The sequence below is a fragment of the Oenanthe melanoleuca genome, chromosome 3 (genome assembly GCF_029582105.1).
Source record: "Oenanthe melanoleuca isolate GR-GAL-2019-014 chromosome 3, OMel1.0, whole genome shotgun sequence".
NCBI classification, from domain to species: Eukaryota; Metazoa; Chordata; class Aves; order Passeriformes; family Muscicapidae; genus Oenanthe; species Oenanthe melanoleuca.
The window spans coordinates 70,649,340-70,676,783 of record NC_079336.1 but is presented as its reverse complement, the minus strand read 5'-3'; the positions used below and the strand labels follow the sequence as shown (position 1 = coordinate 70,676,783).

Here is a 27,444-nt window from a genome sequence, read left to right as displayed (position 1 = left end):
TGTTGAGTTCTGAACACTGAGCTAAAGGCAATGGATAGGTACTGCAAGAATTTTATGTTGGCATCTTACATTTAGCAACAAGGCATGCCCAGGCAAAGATCTTCAGACTTCAGCAGTGTCACAAGACACAGTGTCTTCTGCACAAGAAGAGCTGCAGAACCATTTCCAGCACTACTCATCCAGGGGTAAACAAACCCTTTGCAATTCTCAGGCAGGAGAGCACTTGGCTGGATGTTGTATACCAAAGCAGAAATGATTGACAGCAGGTACAGACAAAAATTGCTTTCATAGAAAGAGGCCATAAAGTACCCAAGGAGTACTTTATACTCTCTGAACATCTGAACCCCTGCACAATTCCGTTTAGGTGATATATTTCTGCAGGTGTTTTTCTTATACTGCATTTAACTCGTCTGAGGTACCAAAGTTAATGTAACACAGTTCTACCTTAGGTTAGGATACAGGAGAAATTCATAAAGGAGATTCAACTAAGCAAGCAGATTTAAGAGAGGACAGGCAAGAAGCAAGGATAGTGAAAAACTGGTGTGTAGAAATTATCATAAGGTTTTTCAGAGAACTTTTGTTACTTCTCTCCTAAGAGACCCTTTGTTATAAGAGATACGCATGTAATAGAAAGATAACCTGGCAGCACATTCTCTCCATGAACTTCAGGACTGGAGGATATACAGATGCAGAAGAGTTAACTGGAGGCAGAGTGGTTTTGGCAGAGTTAATCACTGAGCTCCTTGGCAAGCATATGCTGGGAAGCATGGGTCTGGCAAGGGGAACAGCCATAGCTTTACAAAACAAAGTATCTCCTTGAGGCAGGGCAGCTGAAGCTAAGGGATTCAGTTTCATAAGAAAGCCAGCCTGATAAATTTCTTAAGAGGACAGAGAGACAGTGGCAGGGTATAGGAGCTGCAGTCTTGAAGGCTTCCATCTGCTTAGGTCAAGCAAGGTTTGTTCCTAGAAAGGCACCACCCCAAAACTCAGGATCGAAGGGATCTGGGTTATAACAACAAAGGAAACCTGGCTGTTCTTTGTCTGCTGACAATCAGTTTTGTTTTAGAAGACTGAATGTGTTGCTGCACACACTTTCTGATAACAAGGGGGAAACCTCCTGCAGGGCTCTAGATAAGGCTGACCCCACAGGAGGATTTGCCATATGAGACCCAGCTGCTGAATCTTATGGAACCAGATTGAACCTGACAGGGTTGCAGGATCTTTCACTGAGCAAACTTCGAGTTAAAAAAAAAAAAAAAAAAAAAAAAAAAGGCACTTCAGCAGAGCAGGAGCACACAAGGTATAGCCTGCCTGATGACCTATGACAAAACTAGAAGAGCAACATGTCCCAAAGTTTGTAGGACCTCCCATTAATGCACATTCCTGAGCTTGATTTTCAAAGTGATCAACTTCTTACAGACACCAGTTTTCTTTCTCCTCAGATATATTTGGTTGAAGCAGTTTTCCTCCTGAGAATTAAAAAAACAGTTCAAGAGCAGAAGGGATGAAAAATTCTATCCTGACATAGATAAATTCTATCCTGTTACCGTTACCCTTAATCCTGAAGCTTGCCCTTAGCATCTGCAACAGCCAGAAGAGGAGGCAACATATTTAGGCATTAAATGCTGGGAAACTGACTCCAAGACCTACAACTTAGACCTCACAGCATTCATGGTTTGCGGCTTGCATGGTGCTTTACAGTGCCATTTCTCTTTTTGGCACACTTAGGGGTTAAATTTCTGTTTATGATTAAGGACCCCAACCTCTCCCCCTCACACACATACTTACTATGAGACCAACTGAGCATTAGTGTATCTGTACAACGTCTGCAGGTCAAATGGGCTCCTAATCCAGATAATCCATGCAGTGTGATTGGCTACAGTTCTGTGGAAATCCTTTAATTTTCATTCTCTTGCTACTGCTGACAGTCAGGGTTTTGTTGACAAATTAGCAGCAAAGTAATGGATGCAGGTGGATTAGAATACCTTGTTTTGCATGTGGCAGTAGCAGACTACCAAAAATAAATACACATTAGGAAGCTGGGAAAGATACCATTATTAAAACAGGGTGGCTGTTTTATAAGAAATGTCTTCTTGAAGGTGCAGCACAGAGGTGAAAGCATGATGGAGAGGTTTACCTTGTTCAAAAAAGCAGATGGCTCCCTCTCCATTTTTTGGATACCTAGTCCAGCCTTTCCTGACTGACCAGGTCCAGGCCTCCCCTTCCCAGCCTCTGTGGAATGTACACTGACTTGACAGTCAGCCAACTTAAGCATCCACAAGGCAACCCTGGGAATGCAAAACTTACCCAGGCCTCCCCACTAACCTGACCTGAGTGCTTCCCTTTTTTGAGAGGATGGCTTGTTGTGAAGTCAAAATTCCCTGAGAAGCAGGCAATGCCTTAAAGGCTACTTCCAAATGCCAGACTCAGTGCTACACTTGCTATAAAAGCAAGACCTCAACTAGCATAGGTAGCAATGGTCATCAGCCTGTTGACCAAAACAAGGCAGAGAGACCAAGTTGTAGAACAGAAAAACTACCAAGTTGTAGAACAGAAAAACTATTTCCATTCAGGAAAGCAAATAACCAACCCCCGAAACAAACAAAAAAGAGATGCTAATTCAGGCTACTTGGACTTCTTTGACTTTTTAAGAGCTTTCTGGAAGAATTAGCTGCTATAAAAAGGAAGAATACTTTCATGAAGTGAGAAGACTGTTTCCACTTAAAGCTGTGGACAATGTACTCTAAAATCTAGTCACAACAGCTTTATTATGCTCTTTGGGATGCAGTGGTTACCATGCATTTCCAACAGGTTGAAAGGCATCTACTACAACAGGGTATTTTGGGACCACAACCCCTGTGCTTGACAGAGTAAAGAAAACTGCTTCACAGAAAAGGTGTGAGGAAAGGAAAAAATGAAACAAGAAACATGTGAAGGGGGGAAAATTGAAAGAAACATGGGAAGAACAGGAGAAGAATTCAAAGAAAATATGAATAAAATTGCCCTGTCTTACAGGAGAGGACAAGGGTTCCAATTTCAGCCAAGATGTCCTGCAAGTGGACTAGGCAAAAGTGGAATAGGCAAGTGAAATAGGTGTTAAAAAATGTTGCAAAGGGGAGGACCCAGAAACACAGACTTGTGAAAAAAGAAGACTCAGGTCTCTTCACATTAAAAGAAACTGCACTGGTTTAAATCACAGGTATATTGGGTTTAAGGAATCTCATGGAGACTTTAAAAACCTTTACAAACCTTATGGAGATAAAAAGCTTATGTTCCTCTTAGTTTGAATGCTGCACTCAAAAAAAAGTAGTTCTTACAGAATGAGAGCATAAAGAAAACGAGACAAACTTAGAAAAAACCCTTATTTTATCCTACATATTTATAAAGAGGCAAAAGAAACCTTATTTAGAAGGAGTTATAAAAGACTACTGCAATTTCAATGAAATATCTAGAACTGCAGTAGTAAATAACACATTTGAGAAAAGTTTTTGGAAGAAAGACAAGTCTTCTAGTGCTTTTGGAAATATGGGGAGGCAAGATAAACAAGACAACAGATCCATTTCTAATTACTAAGAGTTGGGCTGTGGGAGGGAATGCCAATGCTTACACCATACTAGAAATGTGATCTCTCATATCAATTTGCTTCTTTAAGGCATCATTTTAATACCATTTTCTGGCCAATACTAAGCCATAGGACCAAGCAAACTTGAATTTAATTCATGGTCTAAGAAACTTTGTATTTCCCATGTGATATTTCAAAACCCAATGTGTCCCACACGTGCATTCAGTCCCTTACAACCATTTGAGTTTCCTCTCCAGTGCCACATTCTTTGTGTGTGACTTCAGAGGACAAGTAACACTTTCAGCCCCAAAGTCCTTTTAAAATCCACCTATAGTTTTGACTATAGTAACAAATATGTTGACTAGCAACTCCCACTACAGGAGAGAAAGAAAGCTCCACAAAGAGGTGGAATCTAAGAACAAAGGTGGAGAACAAAAGCCCCCCCTTTACTCAATTTGTCTGCCCACATACCAAAGATCAAAAGAGCTCTGGGAAGGCTCTGCATAATCTACATACTTGGTGACCTTATTACAATCCAATTCCCCCTGCAGGCACAGCCACTGTGTATATATGCACACACTGTAAATACACAAGCGGGTCTGTGGATGTTTGCCAAGTCACTTGCTCGTGCATTGAGTTTGCTTACTTTTAACAATGCTGAGGCCAAAGAAGTGAGGCTCTTTAATCTTCACTAAATCACAAACTTGCTGAAAGAGCTCCTGTCCAGTGGCTTTGACCTGAAAGACACAACCAATCCAACGTTACAGATGGCTCACACACCTGGATGGAGCAACTCCAAAATGAAGAGATGCAGGCCAATACCAAAGCAAAACACCCAAACACAACCACACCAGAGAACATGCCTTGTTTTCAGTATTACTGCTATTATCATGGAATAATAATCATTAATACTTACAGAAATGAAAATACTGCTCTCTTGCAGATTTTTTTTGAGAAAACAAAAACAAAACAAAACAAAAAAAAAAAATCCCAAAAAAACCCCAAAAAAACTCACCAAAAGTTTTCATTCAGGAGAACCAGGAACAAAAGTACCCAAACAAACACAAGACTCTGAGCAGCTCATAGGTTAGAGATGTGGCTGTTCTGTACCCCACACAGAAGAGCTTGTTCTGTCTCCTGCTGACTCGTAGTCACACAGCCATTAACATCTTCATCTTTGGCAGCTGTCACCAAAAGCCTGTAAGCCCCTGCCTGTTTCCCTGCACACTGAGACCTTCCAATACCCCTGCCTCCTGTAATGCACAGACTCCCCCAGAAGGAGCATGGTTCTGGTTAAGTGCATGCACAGACCTGGATGTGCACTATGACTGGAAGATTCCCCCACTAAGTGTCCCCCTACCTATAGCCTAATTTCCCTCTGTCCCAGGAGTACTGGCAGACAAACCACAGACAAACCACAGGCAAACCCTCCAGCCCACAGAGACACGGGGGAAGGAGTTCAGAGAAAGAGCAGATGGGGAGAACAGAACAGCACTGACAGCCTCAGCTCAGTCCAGCCAGGTGCAGCTGCAAAATGGGCCAGGACCTTGGAATTGCAGGATGATGCAGATTAGCAATGCCAGGAGCAGTTGTCTGCAGGGGTATAGTGCAGTGCTACTTACCCACAACAAAGGTGACAGGGCAGAAGTTCACTGCTTAATTCTCCTATGAAACAATCAGTACCCTAACTTTTCAAGCTCTTGTAGTGTAGGCATGCCACACACCCCAAAAACTGGCTTGCACTCGCCTCCCTGCCCCAGGATGTGACATGTCACTAGACATGGACAATGGGAAACAGGAGGTCATTTAAGTACTCATTTTCTTCTACTTGACAAGGCATCAGGAGCCAGACACTCACTACTGTTTTATCAGGAGCTTTGAAGCCTGCACTGCACCAATGCAAACATGTGTAAGCTTTGAGCAGGGAGGAGGTAGTGCACAGTTCTGATAAGACCCAAAACCACATCTGGGCCTTATTATGAGTCTCCATGTGAGGTTGCAGCCTTCAGTCTCACACCTAGATGCAGTGTTTGGTCAGACACCCAGAACACACATTTGGAAGGTAGAGCTGGGCACAGAACAGTCTCCTTTGCCAAAGAAGCAAACTCTGAGCAGGTTCTCCTACCTGGGAAGGATTTGCTAAGAAAGGTGTGAGCTACCTCTAGCCAGAATGGTTAGGGGCATACAAGAGTCACTGGCAGCACAGGACTCTGTAAATGTTACACAATGAGATGAATTTTCTAAGTGGCAAGCTTTCATACCTAAGGGAAGAAAAACCTGCTTTAAGAAACTTAATTCTAGGGAACTGAGCACTTCAAGTGACAGTTTTGTGGCACTCAGCTCTAAAGAGTGATTTAAGCAGATTTCCTTGCACAACAGGTATGTTACTAGCACCTTGTCCACTCTCCTCTTGGCACTTCCCTTCTGTATCAAGTTCTACTCCCAGCCTTAAAGGCTATGCAATACCCATTAGATTTGCAATTGCTTCTCCCTCCTCTTACTCTCCCCTCTGCTCAAAGCAACCATTGCTTCCCTTTGCATTTTTCATCTGGGTGCTTCTCTCTGGACTTTCCTCCCTATGCATGTGGCTCCTGTGCCAAGACTGATCCCAGAAATACTATGACTCATTCCTTCCACTGATACTCAGCTTTGCCCCATGTCAGGCTCAGGGCTTCTTTACACGTGAAATTTAGTCCAAAGTGAAACTGAGTGGAAGTTTACAGAAGGTAACTGCTACTCCAAGGTCATTCTGTGTACAGATATTCACGTGCATTCGTTGCCTATACCTATTTTTCTTGGTAAATATGCTTTGCAACATTGGCTCTCCTGTTCACAGAGCAACTGAGAGACTTCAGACCTATGCTTGGCATTCATCAACACACAGGACCTCACCAGACTTCCTCCACTCCAAACATTTCTCCCACTTTGCCTTGCCCTCCTCAGGGTAGCTGGTGAGCTGCAGCACCCACTAGTCCCCCTCACTGCTCTGCTTCTCCTCCTGCTCACAGTTGATCCTAAGAAGGCAGTTTTACTCCTCACCATCCCTCCAGATTCACTGTGCATTCAGAAAGGTAGACATTGAAGCTAATTAAGAGATACTTGATTGGGGGGAAGAGAATTGAAAATGGCTCCTGCTCTTCCCTCTTCAACAGCACTCTCTGTGATTGGTGTAAGACAAATCCATTTAAAGAGCAAGCTTCAATCTATATGTGACCACATAAAACACATATAGGTAAACTCTTATCTGGAAGGGTGGAATTTATATGGGAGGAGGGAGGGAGGACTTACCTGCATAAACACTGTGCTTATCATGGGAAGGATCTATAATTTATTCTGCTGGAAAGATAACCATTCCTACCTACCTCACTGAGCTGCAAGCTTGTTTAGTATTTGCATTCCACACTGAAGAGGTTAAAAGGCTTTGGAAATCTTCAGTAGTGGCGTTATTATTCTAATAAATGCACAAAGTATCATCTGTGGTTGTGCTAATTACATTTGGGTTCTACCAACATCACTAGAAAATTGCCTTGATGTTTCTTTAAAAAAAGAAATATCTTTCCAGCTGTGAAATCTTAATTTTTGTTGCTGTTTTGAATAAGTGTTGTGGTAAAGTCAGAAGCCAAATGAAAAGCTGTTTCTGGTGACTTGCCCAGCTGTAACAGGTCATGTTTCACTCTCTATGCAATTAGGACACAACTGTGTGTTGAGGTCTCATGTTTTGGCCCAGGCAGCTATTCCCTTTCACACGCAGGCATCTCCAAGTACACACTTTCCCAATTTCCCAGACACGAATTAAGAGATATCAGAAATGACCCAAAAAAAAAAAAAAAAAAAAAGTCTTTCCAAGGAATACAAAGGGGTGCTGTGGAGGATTCCTCTGCAGGACAACATGGTTGTGCACAAGCCACTCCAATTTTTGGAGGGGCAGCAGGCTGGGACAGGACAGGGGAACAGGAGGGGACACAGAACTTTTCCTCTGTCCCTGTCTGTGCTCAATGCAAAAGACAATTTCTTATGTTTATTGAATATTTTGGAGGTATTAAAAAAAGAAATGCAGATGCAGCATTTATACACCTGGTTTAGTGGTGGACTTGGCAGTGTCATGTTTGCAGCAGGAGTCAATCTTAAGAGTCTTTCTCACCCCAAATTTATTTTAGGATAAACTGCAGGTTTTCATGATTTACTGCAGCATGACCCAGTGGTGAAGGAAGAGCTGCGTGCTCCCTTCAGGCACAGGCACAGCGAGGAGCAGAAACAGTGTCAGCCCTGCAGCCTCACTGCCCTCCTGCACACCAGCCTGCTCCTTCCCCATGGCCAGCCAGCTCTGCTATCTCCCATCTTTAGCCTCCCTGATAAGAGCCATAAGAAGGTGAGATTTAGGGTCAGCTGCAACAGACCATTACCCAGGCCTGTACACCTGCTGCCAAGAACTTAATTAAATCGTTTCTGCCTTGCACAAATGCCAGCAGATTGCAGAAGCCTTCTGGGGCAGTGGATGGGCTGGGTTTGAACCAGTAACCTAGAAGAAGAGCGTCCCAGATTTTTCTGTGAAAGCTTTATTCCATCCAGCCCTTGAGGCTGTTTCAGTTAAGGATGCTACACTTACACACAGCAGGTAGGAAAATTCCGGCATGGATTTTGAAGATTAGCACGCATTGTTTTAAAAGCCACCATTTCAATCAAGTACTCCAAATAACAGTTCACCTCAACTGTCTTCTCCCCCTCCTCATCCCCAAGCTGGGGAAAAAACCTACCCAAAACAAAGCCAAATCTCCCCAGCCCACACATGAGTGCACACACACGCTCGCAGGAGAGCACTCATCTTTGAGACTCGCTTGTCCTCCGAACGCCAAGTGCCTCTTGGCAGCTCAGCTTCTCCCAAGTTCAAGGAGCACGAAGAGGCACCGTGCTGTGCAGACACTGTGCCACCCTGGGCAGCCAGCTGAGCTGGCCCTGCTGCCACTCACCCACACTTGGAGACGTGTGAGGCAGCAACCGAAGAAATGAAGCGACTTACCTCGATTTTTTGTGTGTACAGGTACTCAATAGGAGGGAAAAAGCCCCACTCTCAGTGGCTGTTTGCCTTGGACTCTTTGAAGGGATCTGCAGGCTATCAAAACCAGGGATAGCTGGACTCTTTACAAGAGTGAACAGTTGGCTACACTTGCTAAGAAATCAATGTATTTCAGCTTCAATTTTTTAAAAATTGTTAGATTATTATCACTATTATTACCAGCAAAACCAAACATAAATAACAGGAAAAGAACAGAGGAGACCCACCCTCCAACACTGCAATGACTTTTAACGCACTCTGCCCATGAGCTGAAGCTGCCCAACCAGAAAAGGGAGCACCAATTACCCTAAGCTGGCTAATAGCCCGTGGGTCAGCAGACCTGCAGCAGGCTTTTGGGAGAACAAAGGGAGCTAACAGGCTGAGCGGTGGCCGCGGCGCACTCACCCCCACGGCCAGGCTGAGCTGCTCGCGCGTGGGCAGGAACACGCAGACGCTCCGCATCTCCGGCTGCATCCTGCCTGCCAGCAGGGTCCTGCTCATGGTGGGCAGCTCCACAGGGGCTGGGGACTCCTCTCCAGACAGGTGTCAGGCTCCCTTCATCCCATGGACCTGTTGGAAAGGCGAGAGCATCAGTGCCGTGCTTGTTGGTGCTGGGAGCAGCTCGCAGTGATGAGAAATTTAAAAACAAAAGCATTCCCAAGAGTCATCCATTTTCCAAGGCCAGTCAATGTTTCCAGCAGCACCACAGGATAAACCTTTTAAACAGCTTGAAAGTCCCAGGAGACTGCCATAAAGCAATGAGGTCTCCCTGGAATAACAAACCAGACTCAAGGTTTCCAGACTCATATAAGTGATAAGGAAGGTGGCACCTTGGGCTACTGCCTGAAAAACCCCATGACATGGGGGAGTGCCCCATCCTTCAGCCAGGCATCTCGCTCACTCCCAAAGCAGAGATTTCACTGGGCTGTCAACAGACACGTCAGTGCAGAGGACTTCATCTGTGCTGTCCTCCCCCTCACTCCATCCCTACTCCCTGGGAAGCCACTGCCTGAAATCCTCTACACCTCAACTCAAAGGAGGAGGTGGAACACAAACTCAAAAGGCTGAGCCACTCTATGACACCTTTTGTGAGGTAAGCACTGCCCTCCTCTCAAGGCTTGAGCCCAGGCTACACAAGCAGCTCATAGCTGAAGTCCAGATATTAAAAGAAATAAGAGATGGAAGTTCTCTTTGTGGCCAAATGGAGAGTAGCCAACATCATCTTGACTTTACAGCTAGGTTAGACAGTTTCCTCAGCAACTTGTACCATTTTATGTATAACCCTTTCCATCCCAATGCTCTCAGCATTCCTCTCTGGAAGTAATCTGTGGCACCTGATGGGAGAGGCTCCCTGAGGCTGGGTTAGGTATCAATGCCAGCAGAAACCTGAACCAGCAAGATACCAAGCACAGGGTCCACTCCATGCCCATACAAGATTTGATGTAAAGCTGTCCTGAACAAAGGGGTTGACTCCCTTCCACCAGCAGCACCTGGGCACTCACCAGCAGCACAGCAACAGAGGTGCTGCTGGCTGATGCCTGTCCCCAAAACCCCACACACCTGGGGACAGGTGAGACCCCAGCTAGGGCACCCAATGCGCTGTGGCAGTGCCACCCTCTCCCAGCACCCACAGCCCAGCCCACCTTCAGGGGACAGGCTGTGATGGGGACCATGGGCTTTCCCTTCACCCTCCACAAGGCACAGAAGATGAGGGATCACAAGCAGCAGGACAGCAGGCCATGTTATGCCAACACACATACATGTATGTGCATGTACACGTGTGCATGTGCATACATACAAGTTTAAAAAGCATGTGTTTAAAATCATATTTGCCCTGGTTCAGGAGAAAATTATGGCAGAATCAAATTCTTGTGTGGGAGATGGGAAAAGCAAACAATAATGTAGAGTACAGCAAATAGAACTTGGATTTATCCCTCTCCTTTCAACTCTGTATTCAAGCATCAATTTTTTAAAAATTATTTTTTTAAAGCAAGAAACAGATAGATCCAGGAGCATCCTTTTGCCAATATAGAAACTGTTCCATGCACCTCCTTCCTCAAGCCAGCATATACAATGCTTCTTAATGAAGCAATTTTTGATTCAAGTTTCATAGAGCATTCCTTGTAAGACAGAAGTGCACCAAAAATGCAGACAAGGGGGTTATTAAAGTATCTTTTCAGAACAAGTATTTAGTTTAACAAGACCTAGGAGTTTTTAAAATATTGCTTTAAACTAAAAGCAAGTGAGAAAAAGACATTTGACTTTATGTGACATCTGAAGGCTGCTATTAAATTAAATATTAAGAGGAAAATTCTGATTTATCTTCCCTTATTGAAATAATTATACTGACATGGTCTCTTAGGCTCTGGACTACACACTATTAACAGCTGTATATAAATTACAGATGTCTGCAGAACGACTTGAGGGCAACAGGTCACCACTATTATTGCCAGCTGATGTAATTCGTGCCATAAACTTTATCAACAGCATAAAGACCTCGGAGTATGAACTTTTCAACATGAGTTTTATCTTAATTGTCCAACGGCTGCACTGGCCAGTACACGTTCCATCTCACAAGGGGATATCACAGCCAGTGAAGATATTCATGGGGCTCAAAACAGAACTGAAAGTAGGACAAAAAAGTGACCATAAAATAACAAACACATGCACACAGATTCCTTAGGACAGCTGAAGAAACTGACTCCCACTTCCCCACAGCCTCTATAATAAAAAGTTTCTGGGAAGTTTTTTCCCCACATCTGCTTTTTCCATTTGAATTTTTAAGAGAACAACTGTGGACCCTCAGAACAGGGAAGTGAGAAAGGCAGAAGATAAGGTGTTTTTCTTCTTCTGATTCAAAACAAATGAGCTTGTGGACCCTCCCATGACAGGTAAGGGGTTAAAGAGAAAATGTCCTTAATCTGAAGGGGGAGGTCAAACACAAGCCCAGCTCAACCTTCTCTTCTTTAGAGGTATGTTAGGATGTGATAAAACACAATGAATCATTAACTTGCTAGCAATGTGTGTTTACACCTTTACGGGTTTTTTTTAAAGTTGTGAGTCAAGAGTAACTGCCCAATGAAAACAAGTGACCAGAAGGAATGCTCTTACTTAAACATACACAATTTCAGACTGCCCATATGCCATTCTTTTGTTTACCACAGATTCCAACCTCTTAACCTCAATTAAACCATAAAAGCTCCAGCAAATGCACTGCAGATGAATTAATAAAAGCTGAAGTCAATCATCAGCCTCTGGGATACCCTACAGGTTGCTTTTGTTGTGTTGCTTTTTTTTAAACTAACATCACTTCATCTTTTAGCTCCTGTAGAAGTGCATTTTGAGATGTTTTTGCTTGGTCAAAGGCCCAGCAAGTCTATCAATTAAGAGTCAAAGGCACTATTTATTTGTATCCTTCTGGTATCAGACAGGAGGCTTGTAAGTGCCCAGAGTGGTGGCACAGCTTATTTAGCAGTGTTTATTTTACCTAAACACACATGCAGAGGATCTTTGGAAAACATGCCTGTCATTAACTTCAAGCCTTCTCTCACTAAGCAGCTCAAGCATGGTCATAAAAACTCAATTAAATCTTCCCTCCTCTCTCCACAGACCCTCAAGTTGCCTCCCAGGACAGGGCCAGAACCTCAGCACCTGCTGGGTCAAAGCAGGAATGGATGAGGTTTGACCCAGCAAGTCAGGTAAGAGCAGCAGAGCCCTCCATGGGAGGAAAAGGAGTTGAATGAAAAGGAAGGAGCTTCAGGTGTCAGCAGGATGGCTCACTGAAACACCTCACACCCCACCATATACCCCATGACACAAGGATGTCCTGGCACTGCTGAATTTGGGGTCATGCTACAACCACATCTCAAGGGGATAAAGGGAACAGATGAACCAGCCATAACTTACCAACTCAGAGAAGCAGAACAGAACAAAGTTCTTATCTATCAAGAAAAAAGCAGAGGTAATTCTGTGCTTCTCTCACAAACACCTGGCAACATGCTCCCTTAAGGTCTCTGAGAGTAAAACCTCTGCTTTTGCTAGAGCTGATAGAGAATGAGCACTGAGCATCTTCCTGAGGAAACCTTCCCACAGTGGCCCTATGGCCTCTCATCAAAAATTGTCCAGAAACATTAAGACTCTTCTTAATATTTTCCAGACATCATCCAAAGATGTCTTAGGCTTCTAAGAACACTAGACTCTAAGGCTGCAGTTTCACAAACAGCTTAAGCAGCTTTAATCAAGGCAGTCCTGCAGCAAGACAGACAGACAACTGCCTGGAAACAAATCTGCCTTTGGCAGCAACCCACACTTGGGCTGCCTTGTACTCATGATGAGACACAGTCATAAAGCTGAACCCCCCCTCCCCTTCCAGGTGTTTTATCCCCTCAGATGCACACTGTAGGGCACCAGTACTATCCACAAAAGAGAGCAATAAAGAGCCTGAGCAAGTAGGAGATGTCATGATGGCATGTGTAAGCCTTTGTCAGCAATTTTAAAAAAGCACCACCCACCTCCTTTGACTAACGCCTGCAATGATGAAAATTTCTCCTAGAAGATGCATCAGCCAGGATGGAGAGGAAACAAAGTTGCTTGTCAGGGCAGAAAATAAGATTGCAGCTAAATAGCTTTATGTCATGGCTGTAAGATGATGTGAAAAGTGCCACCTGTGATCAGCAGTCAGGACAACTAGGTCACATCCTGCAGCAAATTCCCAGAAGCACATTGACTTTTCAAATGTGTCTACCTCAGCATCATTCCAGGACTAGCACAACACATCCAAGGGCAAAGATGCCACAGGGAAGTAAGGTACCAAATTTGGTATCCACACACTGCTTTTGGGGTAAAACACACACCTGTCTTCAAACACTGCACACTACTTTGTAGGAAGCTCCCATGTAAAGCCAAGACACCTCCCAGTCCCTTGGGTGCTCTGAAGAACTGGATTCCAGAACTGGTGCAGCTTGGCTGTGCACAGGTGCAACACTGACAGCAGGGACAACCAGCTTCAGCCCATGGAGGTGGAGATGCAGCAGGCTTTCTGCACCTGGCCAGGTGTCACCACAGTCCTCTCACAGGGCAGGGGTGTGGGCCTGGCTCCCACCTTTCCTTTAGGATTTTTCAAGAGGTGCAATGCAAGATGCCTTCAGAAACTCCAGGGCTGTGAACCCAAGCAGATGTGACAGATGGGGAAATCACTGAGCATTGGTGTTAGATACCAGCCAACATCCTTTTTTCCTTTCTCCCTGCACAAGCAGCACTTCTTGGTGACACTGAGCTTTAACAATAGCAAGTCCTAGCAATCCTCACTAGTCGTCATTGCAGGATTAGATGCAGCTCTTAGTTAGGCATGACTGCTCAGGCTCCCCACCTTTGTGCTATGAAGTCTTCCTGCCCCACATCAAGCAGCACAAGAGAATCCTAGAACAGGAAATGTGCTCTACTCTTCTGCTCTGCACCCCTGCACAATGTGCTTAGGAAGAAGGGCTCTCCCAAAATTTTGTGGACACCCATTCCTAACCTGGGACTGTGCTGCTATGATACTCTGTAGGCTGCCCTAGACATTAAGCTCAAAGATAGGGACAACTCTCCTAACCCAGGGATGGTGGCATTCTCTCTCTCTCAGCCAAATAAAAGTGACTCATGCTTTTGGGTGCACTAACTAGTCCTCAAGGAGAGGAAAAAATGCTCAACAAAGGACAGAGCACCAAAGGAGGAGCTCCTGCTAGGGCAGGGCAGCAATGGCAGGACCACGCAGGGAAGCTGCCACGCTTCCATCCACCTCTCCCATGGGATGAATAAAGCTCCTCAGCAGTTTGCTCCCTTTGAGGACAGCACAACATGAATCACTTTATGAACTTAATATTTAGGTGATACAAAACTGAGTTCAGTAGTTCTTTGAAAGAAATAGACAATGAATATTAAAGGCTTCAGGCAAAAAGAGACGAATTAGGATCTCACAGGGATTATGTTTTTCCATCGCTTTTAAGTGATGGAAAGCAGCTTTGAACTTTTGTACACAAAACAGGCAGTCTTTTAAAATACATTATTTTATCAGTACTACATGCAAAAGTTAGCAATGTACACATTTTAAACAGTCTGCATCTAGTGCATGCAATTCCTTTCCAAAATGCTTTTTTACCTGGGAAGACAAACAATCTTCTTTTGGCAAGATCAGTGGATCAACTGATCCTTTACCACTGACTGGTAAAAGCAGTAGTAGTAGTAGTATGTACCCTATTGCACCTGAGTACCAACAAACAGTTTCTCATTGCAATAAATTTCATTACTGCTGCATAATCTAGTCATGGGCTTGTTTATTGCATACCAATCACTTATAAGTCTTCCTCACACTTCATAAATCAAGCACATTAATTAGAGTTTAAGAGTAAGTGGCAATTTAAAGTATCAATTGGCCTAGGCAACTGCAGAAGCACAAGAAAGAAACAGCAAAATATGGCATTGGGCATGAGCCAGCCTCAGTATCCATTACACCTCACACAAAGCAGCTGCAAAGCAAGCCTGGTCAGAAAGGCCAAGCCCCATTTTCACAGCTGGATCCCAACACATGTGGTATGAGATCTTGCAAAAGTTAAGAGAAATGAAGTGCTGGAACACTCATGCAGTAACAGCAACCTTGTCATCCCCCAAAAACACCAACATGTCTCTTTTGAGATGGACCCTTAGGGAAATCTCATTTATGGGCACACATATGCACAGCTGGAAGTGCAGTAAAGACAATGCCAGTCCAGAGCCTCAGTGTAAGAACAAAAGCAGAGATATTTCAATTTAGCACTCCAGTGCTTGGCAATTCTGCCTTGTAAATGGCAGATCTTCATCTTTTCTATCTATGTGAAACAGGAGAAGCAAAGTACAAGCAGCAAGTACTTTACAATAAGGGAAAGCCAGGCTTCCTTCACAGGCACTGCAGCTGTCAGGAAACTTAGCAAGAGCAGGAGAGCAGCAGCAAGACCTGGCCTCTCTACTGGCAATTCAGAAGAGAAGCACCTTCCCATACCATGCAAATTGCAAATGCACGACACCTCCCGACCCAGAAGCCTATCAGTTAATTCTCCAGCTGGAAACATATTCCATTTTTAGTCTACCAAGGCTATAAACAGGATTTCTCCCAAGGGGATCCATTATACTCTTGCCTCAAGCACAACAGATGAGAGATACTCTTCTACAAGCCTGTCTTTGCACAACTTATTTCACAGGGATAGTATTTTCTCACTTGAGCTAGGCTAGACTGATTTTGAATGTATCCCTACGACTCCAGAAGTCTGTTGCAGAACTGTCCAAAAATTTCTTCATTTCTATTCTCACCAAGATCTTGTAACACCTATAGAAGCAGCAGACTACAAAGTCTTTATTAAATAAATAAATAAAGAGCAAAGCATAATTATAATTTCACAAGCAATACCTTGAGTTGCAAGACAAATCAGGAGAGACATGCTTTTTTTTTTTTTTTTTTTAAACAATGTAACAAATTCTTCTGAGTCGGAATAGCTTTGCTACCGGTAATAACCATGTAAAAAAAAATAAATTGGCTTGCTTCCCCAGAGGAAGGGGAAAGTCCACTGCTGATCTCATTGCATTTGAATCCCTATCTAAATATTCAGACCAACCAGGCAGCTTCTGCATCAGTTTGCTTCTAACTTTTTTCCCCCCCAGTGTACAGCTAGTCTTGAAAATATTCAGAGCAGAGAGGAATATTGATTTATGTGGACAAAAAGAATAGATAAAACTCCACCTGCAACACAGCTTGCCTCTGTTACAAGTGTGAAAATACCAATCTGCCAATACCTTGATAAAATTAACACAAACAGCAGGGTCTTTATGATTAGATGCAGTTTCAGAGACTGCACACAGCACTGCCAGACATCAACTTCAGCAAAGCAATGGGGAAGACACAGACAAAAAAAAAAAAAAAAAAAAAAAGAAACAGAACAAACAAACAAAAAAAACCCAGCTTCACAGAGTGCTGCATTTTTGCATTTTCTGCAAAAAAGAGGAAACAGAGGGGAAAAAAAGAAAAGGCAAACATAATAAATTGTTAAACAAGAAGCGAATTATCTTCTCCTGCGATTCTCCAGGGAGCAGCTCCTCCTTGTCACAGGATGCTGTTCGGGCCAAGCTCACCGTTTGTCTGTGCACAGCTACTAACCACACACTCCGAGTTAAGGTACCACCGAGATAACCACGCAGCAGCGCAGTAACAGGGGACTTCCTGCGAGAAAAGAAGTGTAACCCTGGAGCACAGTAAGCATGCAAGTCATTTACATTGTCTCACTTTGGAGGAACAGTAGGGCAACGACTTTACCACAAAAGCCAGCTGATAGAGAGCTAATCACTGGATTCCTACGCCTTTTACCTGCAGTGTTGGGAAAAGTGCTGGAGCTTTAAAGTACTATCAGCTTTGATTTTAAGCAACCACAAACAAAAATATAACAATCAAAAAACCCCCCCAAAAACCCACAAAAATTCACTCATAAAAAACCTAAATTATTTGGCCCTCACCTGGGTCTAAAAACTGGTGTCAAAAAAAAGGCTGAGATGAAAAAACCACATGTAAATCCAAATGGTTTTGGTGTTACTGATGTTTATTCCATTTTATCAAGTTCGTATAAAAAAAATCTAGTTTACAGCAATAAAAATTCTAAGGGGGGAAAAAAAACTGTCAAAAAAGCACAGACAGTATTTTTTGGTAGACCACTAAAACTCATGTTCTTCAACAGCATTCTGTAGACTTATTCTAGTCTTACTATTTTTTTGTTTCCTCCCCTCTTTTCTTCCTTAAGGTGATCTCTTCAAGAAACCCAACCCTCACCCCCTTTCTTAGATTCCATTTTTTTCTGATTTGGCACTTTTTATCTGAAGCCAAAACATAGGCTACTGCACAGACTCCCACCACCACCAGTGGTGAAGCCAGAACACTTTGAGTAAGGGTGTTTAATTGTACAGTTAAATGGGAGGAATAAACAACAGTGAGGTCAAGGCAGTCTGTTGTCATTCCAAATTTTCCAGGAACAAAATAAAAGTAAAAAAAGCTAAACAAATTAACGGGTCACCAATGTTCAAACAGTTGTGGTTTGTTGGTTTGGGGTTTTTAAAAACATTTTTGAAGTAATTATTGTCAGGGCCCGGGCATCACAGCAGTATTCTGAAGAAGGGACAAGGTTCAGACAGTGTGCTAGTTTTCTGGTGTGGTGGAAAAACACAGATGTGCATTTTAAATGCCGCAGGGGAGTTAACCTGAGAGCCTGTTACTGCCGAACAGCAGGAGAAACATCTCTCGAGGCAGACGATGACGACTTCTCAGCAGAGAAAACCCAAAGCCTTTCCCTGTAAATCGTTACCAAAAAAAGAACCCAAGAGGTGGAAAAACAACGAGGTATGGAGACTTTTGCCTTTCTGACGCCCACCCCTTCTCGCACTCACACACCTGCTGGGGCACTCTGCTCCTTCCCCGTCCCTCTGGTTGTCAGACCACCCGAGATGCTCCCAGCCCCTCGCCCCGAGGCAGCCCCACGGACGGAGCGATCCCCCACGGGGGGACCCGCGGGGCCGCGTCCCTGTCACTGTCCCTGGGCACCTGCGGGGCAGGTGGCAGCCACCCGAGCAGCAGCTGGGACGCGTCCCGCATGGTGCCACGGCACGGCAGCTCTCTGGGACGCGGCCAGCCGCCCCGGGTGTCTCCCGTCGCGCAGCCGGTGTATCGCTGATCCCAGCATCGCCCCATCACCCAGCACCGGCGAGACCCGCGGCGGTGCCCGGCGCACGACACCGAGGGACGGATAAGTCACCACGAGCCCAGGCTCGTCCAGAGCCCCAGCCCCTGCTGTCCCCACGCTGTCCTGCCTCCGCCGGGAAACCCCCTGATAACGTGACACAGCCGGAGATCGCCCCGGCCGGGGCTCGCACCGCCCATCCAGCACAAAGTTGTAAATACACTTTCGCAGCCGCTGCCGCCCGGCAGGACCGACCTCTGCAGAGGAGCCTCTCCCGGCTCCGCGGGCAGCGCACCCCGGCCCCAGCCCCTCGCCCCACATTCCCGGCCCGGGCGATGGGAGCAGCGGGGCACCCGCGTTTCTCTCGGCCCGCAGCCGCACCGCGCCCGCCGCTCCGCTCCCCCCGGGACCCGTCCCCTCGCCTTTGTCCCCCGGCAGCTCAGCGGGACCGCGCCGCCTCCCCGCGCTGCCCTGGGACACCCCCGGCCGCTGTCCCGGGAGCGGAGCCCGCACTCACCGCGGGGCAGCCCCCGGCGCGGAGCCTCTCCGGGGCAGCATCAGCGGGCAGCGGAGGCGCACGCCGGAGCCCGGAGCAGGACCGGCGGCGGGGCGGGGCCGGCGGGGCGGCACCGGGGAGGGGAAGCGCGGGGGCGGGACGGGACCGGCGCTGCGAGCCGCGCAGAGCGGGGAGAGACCGCCGAGTGCGGTGGCGAGGGGCTGGTCTTGGCTTTTGGTGGGTGCTCAGTGCAGTTTGCGATGGGGAATTGCAATTCAGAGTGACCGCAGCAAGTCACTGGAGGTCGGTCCGGTGGGTGCCGCACCGGGGTAGCTGGGCGATGCTGGCAACAAAGTGTGAAGAGATGCCGTGAAAGAGACGAGAGCGGGTCTGGGAGCTCCGCGCCTGGAGTTTGGGGATGTGCTGTGCTGCACGCATGGCATAAACCTCCTTGTTTCCCTCCCTATTCTTTGTTACAATCTGCTTTTTACTGTAGTAATTTTCTGAAAGAAGGCGGGTATCATCCCAAGTTCTGTTGAGCTGCTCCCTCACGAGCAGGTTGTTGCTCAATTTCCCCACATATCCAGTTGCATGTGAGGATGCAGCCGGCATGGGAGCTGGGCTGGCAGCAGGCTGGAAGGGGAGCAGGTGGGAAGGCTTTTGCTCAGTGTTGCACAACTGCATAGCAAAAATTTGAGATTTCCCAGGAGGAGCCACAAGAGCGAGCCTGACTTGCTGGTCTGACGTGGCTCCCTGACAGGGTGATGTGAGCAGGGCACCAGGTCATCTGTATTCACCCTCAGGTTTTCATCTTTCATTTGAGGTTGGACGAGACTGAGTAGAATCTCAGCCTTGCTGAGATCATTATCATTGCATGGATAATAAAGAGGACAGCTTATTTTTGCCTCTTCCCAGCTGGACTGTAACAGTGAGACTGCTCTGTGAGCAGAGGGAACATCTCATCTCACAACAATCTTCTTAGAGAAAATATTGGTGTCTTACTCATTGTCTGAGCAAATGAACAGGCACCTCATTTCAGGAATGGTTCCAGGGCTGTGGATGCTGACTGAATAGAGGCAGCTCCCAATGGCCAAGGTGAAGTCTTTCATGGCTTGTCCATTTGTTAAGCCAAAGCTGGTCTATGTAGTTGCCTTCTCAGCACACCAGCTGTTTCTAATGCTATTCTGAGGTGCCTAATGTGTGGTTTCACGGGCAGCTGACTTGGCATGACATCTTCCTTCTGTCCATACAAACATGTCACATTGTTCATTTTTATTCTTTACCGTCTTCTGTCTCCTTCACTCCCTTTGCTCATGGCTGTAGCACCTTCCTTAAACCAGCACTTCAGATTGCTAAACTGGTCAATTTCACTAAATGGACAGAAAAATCCCAGCTTGTTTGGTTGGTTGGTTGGTTTGGTTTTGTTTTTGCTAGAAGAGTGGTCTGCTGTGTTGGTGGATTAAATTGTCTCATGGAGTGGTCCAGTCAATGCTGGAGTCAGCATCTTGTAATATCACCTACTCTTGTTTTCTAGCATGAATTTGTAGGATTGATTGAAGGGCACAGAGTCTCGTGCTCAAGTGTAGGCTCTGTTGTTGAACCTGTTCTTATTTAACCTGCCCTGTACCATGCATAAAGCCTGCAGTGGAGCACAGTAGTCTGGTCAAAGTAAGAATTTTTGCCATGCTTTGACAGCTAGTAGAGAACTTGAAATGTTAGCAAACAGCTCTGAACAGTTGCTGCACTCTTCTGGGTTTTGATCATTTGGAAAAGAAAATGTTACAGTAGTTTACAAACTCATGGCTCCAGTTTCTGTGACAAGGTGCTTTAGCTATTACAGGAGGGAAGAATCACGTCTAGGCTGTTGAGACAGGGGTGTGCTCTGTGGCACACCACCTTAACCTGCTCTCCTCATCATTGGCACTAGAATCTTTAGGGTTGTTTCCTTCACACAGAACCTCTGAGTAGGAGAGTAAGAAAAGTGTGGGTCATGCAGGTGATGTTCCCAATGTAGTTGTGCTTGTGATGGAATATAGTACAGAATGTCAGGTACCATTACCTTAATTGGAAGTGTAGTAATTATTGCACATAGCTGGTCTTCTGGGATTGTGTGTCACCCTAGAGAAAACAAGCTGCATTTTGAGAAACATCAGGACTGCAGGAAAATTGAGATAGTGTCAGCCTGTTTGTTTTTGAAGGAGACATCAAAGTGTTGGAGTCTGAAGATATCTGTGTTCCAAGTAAATACCACTGCAAGTTTTCAAAGCATCAGCTCCAGCTCTCCTTCTTGCAGTGCTGATAAGCAGTTTCACCCAGCTTGCTCTGTAGAGTGGAAGCTGGAGAGGGGGATTTGTGGATTGGTTCCTAAAAGCTGGTGTTTTCAGAAAAAAAAGCAGCTTTTGCAAGCCGATGTCTCATGCAGAGTCATGCTGGAGTCAGAGGGACCCCATGCAAAAATAAAAGTTTGCATAAGCAGATGTCTTTACTCATGGTCTTGTCTGCATTGCATGTAGACAAAGATCTTCTAGTGCAAAAGGGAAAGCTGTGGCTGCCTTTTCTGTCTCAGAAAAAGTATCCCTTTCCTTTTTTACAATAATTATCACAGTGCATGTAGGAGATAATTTTGTTGCTACTATTTATTGTCTAGTTCACGAGCGGCACCTCAGCTTGGAGAGAAATGGGTTGCTTGTAGAGTTTAAAAACAAAAGGAGTTTTCACTAATGATGTCGGGGAGCTGAAGCTGGCTTCAAGCTGTTCAAGTCATGAGAGGATGACTCAGAAGTCAGAAATTTGAGGCATTCCTATGTCTAGCGTTTAATCAACAGGCAAAGCATTGGGAGGTAAGCGGAGGAAATCAATGGCAAATCAAAGAAGAATAGGTCAGCTATTCATTAGAGAAAGGATTGATCTCAGGGATATTAGCAGAAAGGAGGGCATGAAATGAATCCCGAGGAAAAGTTTGAACTAACTGTGTCTGCAGCGAGCTGGTAGTCAGAGAGCCTTAAAAAAATTACTTGAATGTCTTGCATGGAAGGCTGTTTGCAGAACTGCATTCTCAGAGTCAGGTTTAATCAGCTGCATACAGAGACTTTCCAGCCATACTGCAGCTCTTGCAGGAATAGCAATTATTTGTGTTTTTCATTGTGTATACAGTCATCATAGGTATTACACATGAAATTATAATAATCTGCTTTCTCTTGGCATACATGCTGAAACAAAATCGTATTTGGTGATGTTCTCAGTGCATGTTACAGCTTGATTTTGCTGGCTCTTGCCTTATTCCTAGAAAATGATCAATAGCTTCAGTGGGACTATTCATCATGCTATGGCTTTCATGATTAACATGTTGCAAAATCAGGTTTAATTTTGAGCTCTGGGGTTGGGATTTTTTTTTTTAATGTATGAAATATCTAAAATAGCATGTAAACAATAAAAATAAAGTTGGAGTATGGCTTATCTGCTAGTGCAGTATTGGTTACATTATTGATAATAATTAGTCATTTTACCAAATGCTGTATGCAAGGTATAGATATAATTGGTGAGGTTTAAGACACCAGTTCACACTAAATAAAAGTCCAATGTTGTTGTGCTGATCATTGATTACATTACTCTGCAAATGAGGCCAAGGTACAGGTCTGGAGCCATAAACTGCTTGTGGGCACTTGAAGGATGTCTCCTGTGCCAGGGATGTGCCATGTGACTGGGGAGGACATGGGAGATTTTACTTTACACCTTGTTGTCTCTGGTGCCATATGTGTCACTGTGTATTGTATCTTTCATCCCAGAGGACCCTGATTTACTTCTTCAATTAAGTTTTTCATTTGACATTTCAACAGAGACACCTTCAGGTAGTAAGGGAACAGCTGCATAATGTTGCTCCGTCAGCAACCTTTGAAAACCAGGTGGGTAATCTGGGTAGGGAGAATGGGTTCATAAATCAAATTTGGCCCTAGAGCACAGAGGTTGTAACTCTTACCCTTGGCAGGGTCTCTGTGGGACTGTATTTACTAAAATGGTCACAAGCCACATTTTATTCTAAAGAGAAACAGAATCTTTCAGTAACAGGAAATCATTTAACATCATTATAGGCTTATGATTTTATTCTAACTCTGACCAAATTCCCAGGGCCCTTGGTTTCAAGATTTCCTTACCCAAGTTCTAATCAAGCCCAAACCTGAGCTCATTACACAGCCTCCTGAGATCCCAGCTGGTGGTGGCACAGCCACTGGCCATGAGTGTGTCAGGTTCTCTCTGACAGAAGCCATTTGATGCATCTTTGCCTATACAGGTGCTCTGGCAACTTGGTATCTGCAGCTAAATACACACAAAGTGCATGAGCTTCTGATCCAAATTCCTTTCTGGGGACAGGAGTCGTCTGCTGATTTCACCATACCCTGAAACTCAAACTGTGAGGTTTTGGTTACTTTCTGACAACTTTGAAACAATGCCAGAGCTGTAAAATCCCTGCCTGGAGTTTCACAGTGCTTATCATGTCTGTGCTAGGCTTCCATCACAATGCTAAAATAATTCCATGTCCTCGGCAGGGCAAACATATGCACACATTGTCATTCACTGCTTAATAAAGAATTCTTTCCAGCTGTCTGTTCCCTGCAAGTTTTCCTCTCAGCCCCTAAAGACAACGATCCTGCCAAAGCATACCTTGCAAAGGAGTAAATGGCTTCTGCTGTCTCTGAATGTGGGTTTCACAAAGGCTTTTCACTTCATTTTACTTCCTTTCAGCCTTCTGTTTTGATTAGAATTACTGTCTGTAGTATTGTTTTCCTATTTTTAACTTTTTCTCTCTAGCTGACTTACATATTCTTGGTTCAAAAGGAAAAATAACACCACAAGATGATAGGGAAGAGTGGATTTTTTTTTTTTACATAAACTAATCAACTTTGAAAATATTTAGAAGAATATTCCATAGTTAAGCTTTTTTCCTAATATTAATTTTATTTTTTTTTTAATCTGTATTTCTCTGTTCTTCCCTAGATCTAATAATAGAAATGTCTGCAATTCTATAGTGTTAGAGCAATAATAAAAAAGCAGTAGAGTCAGGAAAGATTCATCTACAAAGGCAGTAAAACCAGGAACGAGTTTTCTACAAAACCACAGGTTTTTTTGTGCCTGAAGCATTGGCCTTTCCTCTTTTTTGAGAATCCTGTGTGTCCCCTCTGATCCCCACCCCCCAGCAAACTGGGATGTGGAAGAAATGTAATCTTGGCTGCTGGGTCCTGCCTGCAGCCCCTGCCTGGGGAGCACCTTGTGCTGCCACACAAAGGAGAGCTGGTGTTTCTGGAGGGGGAGTGGGGAGGGGGCTGCAGTGCATGGGGAGGGAAACGTGCCTGGGAGCAGCTCCACCAGCTCCCAAATCCTACGTGCAGGAAACAATTGGCTCAACAGAGGCCACTGCTTGCAAATGCCCCGGCAGCCTTTTCTCTACCTTCTGCTTCCCTACCTTGGGAAATCTTGTGCCTGGATAAGAAAATACTGGGGAAAAAAAAATGGAGAGAAAGCCAAAAATAAGCATCCAATCCTGCAAGTTTAAGGGAAGCAAAGGGATACCCTTATGTGCTGTGTCATCCCGTTTCTTAAATGAGAAATGGAGGATGAAAGGAGAAAAGAAAAGGGGCACATTTAGGCTGAAAATTTCCATGAAGCAATGGCACTAAGATGATTTGAATTGCCCACAGGATGAATCTAGCCTGACGTGTAAAATCTATTTCTACCATTATCAATGCTAACCTAAGCCTATTCAGAGATAATTACAGTCAAGTGCTTACCGTGCTCTTGCTCATCTGTTTTTCCCTCCTGCCCATTTAGTAAATGCATCAGTTATGTATTAACACTGGTATGCTGTGTCAAAGCAGCAAGGGCTTTGAAATTAGGCAGCAGAAGCAGAATATAATATGACAGGAAAGAACCAGTGAAACAAGGATTATAAAAATGGTCAGAAGTCTGTTATGTTCCAGCAAATCAAGATCTTAGAATGAAATCATTTGGATTTACAACAATGTCAATGCAAATGGAAGTAATTTGTGGTAAGTTTGGCTAAAATGCCAAAAAAATCCAATTTTTGCATTACTTGGGGCAAAGCAGATCCAAACATGAAGAAAAGTCATTGCCTGTACCTGACTTAAAATGCTGTTGGAATTCACAAAAAGTTATCTTCTGCTGTACAGTGTGAATCTCCTGAACAGACACATTCCATAAATACTCTTCTCCCCACCATGTTCTGGATAAAATTACTAATGTGTAGGTCCTGTCAGCTTTCTTCCTCATCACGTTACCTGGCACTGAGTAAAGATTTTGAATTAATTCCCAGCTCCATGCAAAGCCAGGAGATGACCGGGAAGAGTGCTATGATATCTGTCCATACAGGAGGTGAGATTAGGAAAAGTGCTTGAAGTATGGGATTTATTCCACCCAGAGAGCATATTTTTAAGTATTTTAGATAAAGAGGCTTCTAGATCTCACCTCGTTCCTGATTAATTCCTTCTGAGTGGTTGGGTGGATGCCCAAGAGTGGAGTTAGGATTTGCTCTTGCCTCTGAAAAGGTTCTTCTAGTGCCAGAACAAAACAATTCACCTGGAATTGAGTGTTTCAACCTGTTATTCTTCAGGAAGAAAAAGATACCTTCTTCCTGAAAGTAAACAGAGCTGATATGAAAGCTTATATCAAGAAATAATAATCACATTTCACCAAACTTCAGTATTTCTAGAGGCTGCCTGGAAATGTTAAAATGTCTGCTGCAACTCATCTCTTTAAAATATTTCATCACATTATAAAAATTTCATCAAGTTATAAAAACAACTTAGGTATCTTATAAGTATAAAAAGTCTTGAGCACTGAAACCCCTTGTAAATAAAGAATGTGGCTGTGAAATATAATCCCTGGTGGGATTGGTTTCCGTCCTTTAGAAAGGACATTACTTTGAGACAGGCAAAGACAAAGTAAAAGCTGGAGATGATGGCTGGTAAGTGGAGAAAAGGCAAAAGTAATAAAAAATATACACACAGGGGATGCTAATCTGCAGTGATGGTAAGCATGTCTCACTGACTTCAGTTCTGAATAAATCATGCTATCTATACCAAGGTTATCTCATTTTGTCATCATACATCAAGTAAAGATGAGAAACACAAGCCTGGTTCACTTAAAGTTACTTCCAAAATGTATTCAAAATCTGTAAAATGTAGGAAGTGTTCTCTAATTCTTTGTCCCATAAAATCTGTAACCATTATTGATTTTTAAAATCTTTTAATTCAAGGTTGAGGATTGAGTTTTGGGGGTTTGCATGACTGTTTGTTTTTTCCATGGGGAAGATGTCCAGAGCCACTTGGAAATGATCCCATGAAGGAGTCCTACTTTTTAAAAATAGCAGTTTCTCTTCCTTCCATTAAAATGACAGAAGAAATACTCATCTCAGTAGCATCAAAAGCAACTTTTAGAGTTACCCCTTACCATCTCCATGGTAGGGCTGAGCTCTAGCAGAGGGAACTCCTCCTGGCACAGAAGTTCTTTGCAGGTGGGTCTCATTCTCAGGGGGTGCAGTGGGGTCTGGACACTGCCCCAGACATAGCACTTGGTCATGTAGATATGAGCTGCTGAAAGAGGCTTTTCTGAAGAGGCCGAAACACTTCAACCAGGCATCCTACTCTGTGGTATCTTCCTTTTCAGGCCACTGAGAAAATTCATTGAAAGGTACATAGCACTTTATAATGCCCATCCCATGTTTCTTTCAGTTGTTTGACTTCCTTTCAGGTGACAAACGCATTTTTTCTTCAGTTTTTGTGTTGAAAATAATTAAAAGAAAATTAGAAATAGGTAATAATTTCCAATCACCATGCACATGCCAGTTACACGGCCACCTATGCTCATCAGTTTTTTTGGTTTTTTTTTACTCTACTGTGACTCTGCAGGGGTAAAAATAAGTAGGGAAGTACTTTTAAGTAAAGAGAAATACCCTTGTCATGCTTTCAGTCACATATCAGGTGTAGAAAGCCAGTCCAGTGTCCCTGGACTGACAGGTATAAGGTCATTTCAGATATCTGAAGCATTTTTGCTCTCTAGCTGCTCTCTTCCCTGCAAGCTCTCTGAAACAGAGAATAGTATTCCCAAAAGTATTTGAATTTGATCACCTCATTTTACTTCATCCATAAACATCCATATGTGTGCATCCAGGCCTGTCTCTATTTCAGGGGAGGGAGCACTGCTTCACTGAGGATGCCCCATGGTAAAGATTGCTCTTCAGTGTGCCCACACAGGACCTGAAAGCAGGGATGTCATGATGTGCTGAGCAGGCAAACAGAGCATGGCCGTGGCTGACTGTGCCCCTGCCTTGTGGACTGAGCTCCTGGGTGGCAAGGGGCAAATTCCTGCTCTCTGTGTTTAAGGCACCTCATTTATTATATGGTTTCAGGTTACAACTAAACTGGTCCAGCCAAAGGGAATGTTCTGCTCCTCTCCCTCTCTCTGTCTTCTACTGCTGCTTCTTTGGAGTGCACCCTGGAGGGTGAATTGGTCCATTTGGACTACCCTAGAAAAATTGCTTTATTTTTCTAATTCTGCTGAATGGAAGAACCTTGCTCCAACAAGATACAGGGAG

General features: G+C 44.3%; 1 protein-coding gene across 3 annotated transcripts in view; it reads right to left on the bottom strand.

Moving 5' to 3' along the window:
• The window catches only part of FRMD1 (FERM domain containing 1), a 40,286-nt gene extending 21,341 nt beyond the window's left edge, over positions 1–18,945 (bottom strand). For 2 of the 3 annotated variants that reach the window (XM_056487166.1, XM_056487168.1), the window contains exons 1-3: positions 18,861–18,945; positions 9,021–9,185; positions 4,209–4,299 (exon numbers count right to left, since the gene is read on the bottom strand). In XM_056487166.1, coding sequence (XP_056343141.1) covers positions 4,209–4,299; positions 9,021–9,116 — 187 coding nt within the window. In that variant the 5' untranslated portion in view covers positions 9,117–9,185; positions 18,861–18,945. Of the gene's footprint in view, positions 1–4,208; positions 4,300–9,020; positions 9,186–9,331; positions 9,381–18,860 lie in introns of those variants that run through there. The other variant, XM_056487167.1, reaches the window with a different exon arrangement.
• Between the last annotated feature and the right edge of the window lie 8,499 nt (positions 18,946–27,444).